Below are 6,350 nucleotides of genomic sequence, written 5' to 3' on the forward strand. Positions count from 1 at the left end.
GACAACTTTAAATTTTCATTAGCAGTTGGTTTGATCTTTGTCTTCTAATGTTTGAAAAATTATATTAATATAGATTTTAAATTTCTTTCCCATTTGAGTGTACTGACTTCAGTGTAACAAGAATTTATCTATTTCTTTACTGTGTTTTTATCATTGATTTCTTCCTATTTATTGTTTCCTATTTTGTTCAATTGCACCTTGTCTTTTATTTAAGTTAATGTTTTATGTTATTTTTTCAAAGAAACAGGTTTTATATTTCTATTTTCTGATCCACTAATTTTTGCTTTAATGATTAATTCTTTCTGCTTACCTCTGTATGTGTATTTTGCAATTTCTTTAAAATTTACAGATTTGAATACCTAATTATGTAATTTGTCTTTCTAGACAATGTATATTGCTGAATTACTTTGAATGCACTCTTTCATCAATTATTGTAAGAGATATTTAAAAGAAGTTTTGAATGGTAGTGGCAAATTTTCTTGTATTGAACTTGGAAAATATTGCCTGTACTAATAATTTTTCATATAAATGTGTTTCATTATGATCTGATAGTTATTTTTGTTAGTGTGCATTCAACACTGGAAAATGTGATATATATTTTTTATGGCAAAAATTCTGACACATATTAATTTACTTTTTTGCACTAGTGCTGGGTTATTTTCCAAGACTCCCTTTTCTCATCCCTACCCCAACTCCATCTCACACTGAGGTTGCAGTTTAGCATCTGCTGTGGAAACAAAAACCACGATCCCAAAATGTTTACAAAAGTGCAAAACAGAAGACAATAAGGGTATCAACTATGGACTGGAAATGTTTCCCTTTAAGATCTTGAAATTCAGTAAATGGATTTAATGCCATGTGAGACAAAGTGGTTTCCATATGTTAGAGGGGAAGGGGTACTAAGTAAACTTTTAGCATATTTTAAGTCTGCACATCTACCGAATTTAGTCATGTGAAACATAAGCAAATCAGACTCGTTTCACACAGGCATTTTTTGTGTAAAGTGATACCGTCTGTCTGGACTCCTGGGTTGAGTCCATGAATCCAAGTGGAGGAGGGGCCAGCACAACTCTGAATCACTCACAGAACAAACTTTTGTGTGGCAAGGGCTCCTTTGTTTCTGACTGAAACAGGGGTGGCCCAGCTGTCTTCATGAACAAGCCCTTGGAATACTTTGTATAGCTATGGTGGCAGTGACATCCCTTTATTTGACCTCTAAATGAGCTGAGGAGGGAAGAGGAAATCCTTTTTTAAACATCATTTTATTTTTTATTTTCTTATTTAGACATCCATCACAAATAATACATGTTTTTGTTGTTGTTTACTATATATCAGAAATTAAATAGCACATTTTTAGTTTTAACTGAATGACTTTGGTTGAAAAAATTACTCCATCTTTTTGAAATTATGACTATAAAGGTAATGTGCCTCCATGCTACACAAAATCTTAAACTAATAATGTTACTTTAACACAAGTTCCAAAGATTTCAAAGAGAAAAACTTCATGGAGTATTAATTCTTGTGCAAGCTCTTCTCAAGTACACAAACACACATAAGTCCTATTTTTTACACATGTCACTTTAAAAATCCCAGCTATGTTTCAAGTTCTTTGTCCAGATTACATTTGGTCATCATAACAACCCTGTAAAATAGATGGTGCTGTACCCATTTCTCATATAAAAAAGTTGAGGTATAGAAAATTTAAGTGACTTTCTCCAGATTGCATGGCTGGTAAGAAGCAGTCAAGATTGTAAGTATTCTTTGTCACCAAAACCATTTTATCTTCTGATAATTCTTATTCCACTGTATCTCCTTAACTTTATTATGATCGTTCAAGATGCTATTTGAATAAAAACATGCTATTTCACAACATTAGGTAGTGTATACTAGGACAAAGTTTTCAAAGCTTTCCAGACTCAACTTAAAAATCTCTCCTTGAGAGCAGCTTAGCCACTATTCAAAGCTCATTTTTTTTTTGAGACTTTGGTCTCAGTACAGTTTTTGTGAGTGACCCATCTGGTCCTTTTCTTTGGTTGTTTGGTCATCTGAGCCCTCTTTCCTCTGCAGTACTGGGGTGGCCTCAGGGGAACCAGCATATTTGAATTTTGTTTTGAATCACTCACCCTGCATGACAGTAAGAGTGAGGCTTCTACAGCCTCTTGATTGGTGAATTCTTTGGATAAAAGGAATCAATATGGAAGAAATATGACAAAAATATACTTACCAATAAAACTAGGAATCATGTAAGAAGGAACAGGCAGTGTAAAAATATAGGAGGCTAAAGCATGTTATGAGTAAGGGACTAAGAAATACCAAGTCCACAAGGCAACAGATAAAGCTCCACAGCCCCCACATTCTCTAGGAATTTATTTATGTCCATCTCTTTGCCACCTGGCTGAACCATTCATACTAAAAGATTGCATGTGTGTTTCCATTAGCAATATTCAGCTGGTCCTGAGCATGTAGGTGAGGAAAGAGGCAGCATGGTGACTGTGTTGTAGAAATACAGAGTTCCATTTGCAGTTCCAATATGTCATAGTTATATGGGCAAGTAATATAACCTCATTTATACCTCATTAGGATTATGAGAAAAATTAGAGCACAAGTACCTCATAAAGTTGGTCTAGGAGTTAAATTAGTGCTTTGGAGAGTGCTTAGCACATGTCACAAACTGCAAATGGACCCTGTCTTTGCTGAATAGTCAGGGCAGTCTGAATCTCCTGGAACTCACGCATCTGGTATATTTCCACATGTTAGCCAAGATAACAATTCTGCAGTTGATGCATACAGCATTTTACACATTTTACACTGGATAAATTGTTAAAATTGTGCTATTCAATTGATATTCTTTATTTGCTTGTTCAGTTACTGAAAAGATGTATGAAAATTGCCCATTTAAATTTTCTATTTTTCTCCTTATCAATTATTTATTTGATTACCGGATGGCATATTATTAAATGAATACAAAATTGGAATAGTTTTATCTTCCATGTAAATTATGTTTATATACCAACCATATTTATCTCCAGCAATGTGTTTATCCTTAATATCAACTGTATCTATTACAAAAGCCACAGCATTGTTATTTAGCTTTTCATTCTATTACTTTTAATGTTTCTGTATTCTTATACTGTAGATGTGTATTTTAAACAGCATTTAGCTTCATTTTTATTTTAATCATGTCTGATAATCTTTGAGTTTTAGTTTTTAAACCATTTTCATTTAATCTGATAGTGTAATTGTGCTATACTATCTCCTTATTACTATTGTGTTTAGTTTTTGTTCCTTTATACATTTCACTTTTTTTTAATCTTTTCACTCTTATATTCTGACTGGTTCCAATATTTTTATTATTCTATTTTCTCTTTCATAATTTTGTCATTTGTATGTTGAAAACTTGTCAAAAGCCCCTTTTTTAATGTCAAGAGATAATACAAAATATTAATACAAAGAACTGTATATCTGAGTTCAAGGCTGATTGTGCTGTTATAAGGAATGTGATTGTGCTAAATCGCATGGGAACACACATTTGTGTATTTATAATAGGAGAGTGAGCTATCGATGCCACCAAAGGAATTACCAATGTCCTACTTTGTAAGTCCTTTATCTGTGTCTGCTACATTTGACCACAGCCACTTGAATATGTTTTCATTAGATACTAATCACTGAAGCCTGTGAAAAGGAAAGATCATTTACACACTTCACACTCACAACAGCAAATACTATTAGCCTTTCGTTTTCAGCTTCTAGCTCTTCCAGATATATGATAGTGTATATGTTTTATATATATCTTGAAAGATATAACTTTTACACACATTTATACGCAAATATATAATTCTTAAATATATACTTTGAAATGTAAGTAATTTCACATCAAGCTTTACAGGATAAAAACATGTAAACATACGCACTTGGTTCTGGTCAAGTAAAACACAAAACCACAAGGTAACCACATGTTAAAGAGTGCACTTGAAGAGGAATGAGGGAAAGAACGGACATGTAAACAACAAAGATGAGCAGTTGTACCACAAAGGCCCTGCGAGGGTCCATTTCTTAAGGCTGTAGTAGCAAAAAGCTCCTTGTTCAGTTAAGACTTCTCCCTTCACCCTGTCACATTTATTCTTGAGGGACTTCAAAATGAGTGTGGAAATTCTGTAAACACTAGACTAGAACTGAATCAATCCTGTTGAAAACAGAGATGACAAAATAAACCATAAACTACAGTAATATTCATTTCATCGAACAATAACTTTAAGGACTTTGTTACAGTTTACCACAGTAAAACAGCATAACCCTGAAATGAGGATGGACAAGAAAACAGAGATGAATGCTTTGTAAAAATGGCTTCCATAGCCCCTGTAAATGATAGATGTGTCTATAAACAACAAACAAGCAATAGCAGATGACAGACAGAGCCTTAGCACACTAGACCACATGCCACAGCATAATGCTACAAATTCAAACTGGAATATTTTTCCAGCTCATAAGGAAGTAAGTCCCACTTGTCCTCTGAGAAAAAAAAAAAAAAAAAAAAAAGCGCACTCTTTCCCAGTGAAAGAAAACACTTAAACAACAGATTGGCCAGCCGAAGCATGACAAGCTTTTTTTTACTGCTTTTAAAGGGCATCTCGCCCTCTCCCACCTGAGTAGGCTCCAAAAGTTGACTGCAGTGAGCACCGGATGCCTCAGCACCCTGCCTCTGAGGATCCTCTCCTGGGCCCTCAGGGGTTGCATGCTTGTAAAAACAGTTCTCTCCAAATGGGCAGTAACCCCTGCCTTCAGCAAAATACCTGCAAGTCTTGTTGCTCATTGCCTCCTTGTACTGCTGAATAAGTTTCTGTTTCTCTTCCTCCTCCTCCACCCAGAACTCACTGGGAATGACAAAGTTGGAGGTAACCCTGCACTGTGGACAGGACTTGACGATCCTGTTGCCAAACTGTTTGTCAGTCCTCCACCTGCGGATACACTTAAGACAGTAGGTGTGGTTGCAGTTGGAGAGGATGCCAAAGCGGCAGTCACTAGGGTTGACTTTCTCATAGACAACCTCCATGCAGATGCCACACACCTTGTCCATACTTCGCTGCACTGCAAATGAGAGTTCCATATCCTTCTCGTGTGCTTCAATGCAAGCCTTTGTATGGTCTGCCCTCTGCACAGCATCCACAGGGTGCAAGACCTGAAGCCCACACATATCGCATATCTCTCCATGGATATACATACAACTCTCCCCACGAAAGCACTGCCCCATGGCAGCATCACGGCAAAGCTGCTGACCCCTGCCCACTGCAATCTGTTCCCTCTCAGTCACTGGGCTCTGTAGAGGAGCCCTGGGAACAAAAGGGACCATGCGGCCCCTATAGGGTTGCCCGGGAACAAATTCAATAGCATTCTCCCAGCCTTCTACACTGGCTCCTCCTGCAGCTTCGAGGCCTGCATTGTCTCTCTCAGCTTCAAAGAAACCCCTTTCAGCAGCCAAGCCAATCACAGGCAAGGAGCATGAAGGCGCAGCAGAGGGGGCTTTCGCCACTTCCTGAGGCAGGGTCTCAGTATGCGCAGCCGTGCTAGGGCCTTGGTCTGCAGAGGCCCGAGGCAGTGAACCATGGCCCTCCCTGGCCAACTGCTGGCCTGAGAGGTCATGTGAGTAGCGACAGTTCTCCCCCTCCTTGCAAAGCCCATGCAGATAATACCTGCAGATGACTTGCTTCGTCCAGCTGCCACCACTCCGGCCCTGCAAGCGACTGGGCCCAGCCCCTCCCCCTGCAGCCTGGGCAGGCCTCAGACGTGACGCGCGAAGGGGGGCCGGACCTGTAGCCGCAAATTGCCGGAAGACCGGGCGAGTGCGGAGACTAGGCCCAGGTGCACCCTCCCCTGCTGCCTCGGCACCCGTAGATGCCCCAGGTGCCTCAGAGGCTTCTGTGGGAGCTGCAGGCTCTTCCATGGCAGCCTCTTCCCCCCAAAAGGTACCGGAACTTCCCCTGTGTGCCTTCCTTTGGGCTAGAGGCCCGGAGGGTAGCAGCCGGCACGGGGACCTTGTTTCGGGGAAGTGTGCATCTCTTTTCGTTTCCCCCTGCTCTCTTCCTGTGACTGTGGTTCCTACTGCCTTCTCTGGGCAGGCGCGGCGGACACTTCCTGTGGTGGCAACGTCAATCCTCTATTCATTCCGTACGGTCTGTGCAGCGTGCACGGTGATTGCGGATCTTCCTTTGTTCTCGCAGCTGGGGCTGCCCCGCCCCTTCCCCGGCCTCTGCCCCCGCTAGTCTGCATGCCAGCTGGCGGATCCCAACGCTTCTTGCTGGCAGGCTGCTCTGGAGGACGTAATCACAACTCTTTGAGGTTTTTATTTAATCTCT

The 6,350-nt window shown here is 40.0% G+C and overlaps 1 protein-coding gene across 1 annotated transcript; it reads right to left on the reverse strand.

Moving 5' to 3' along the window:
* Positions 1 to 4,450: 4,450 nt before the first annotated feature.
* On the reverse strand, positions 4,451 to 5,938 carry MKRN3 (makorin ring finger protein 3). Its single transcript, XM_047086557.1, has one exon. The coding sequence runs from the start codon at positions 5,936 to 5,938 to the stop codon at positions 4,451 to 4,453; it is 1,488 nt and encodes a 495-aa protein (XP_046942513.1).
* Between the last annotated feature and the right edge of the window lie 412 nt (positions 5,939 to 6,350).

The sequence above is a fragment of the Lynx rufus genome, unplaced genomic scaffold, assembly GCF_022079265.1.
Source record: "Lynx rufus isolate CCGP_SWC_20201006 ecotype Redwood Valley unplaced genomic scaffold, mLynRuf1.p SCAF_21, whole genome shotgun sequence".
NCBI lineage: Eukaryota > Metazoa > Chordata > Mammalia > Carnivora > Felidae > Lynx > Lynx rufus.

Coding starts and splice junctions, on each gene's coding strand:
- MKRN3 (XM_047086557.1), bottom strand. CDS start 5,938: ATGGAAGAGCCTGCAGCTCCCACAGAAGCCTCTGAGGCACCTGGGGCA.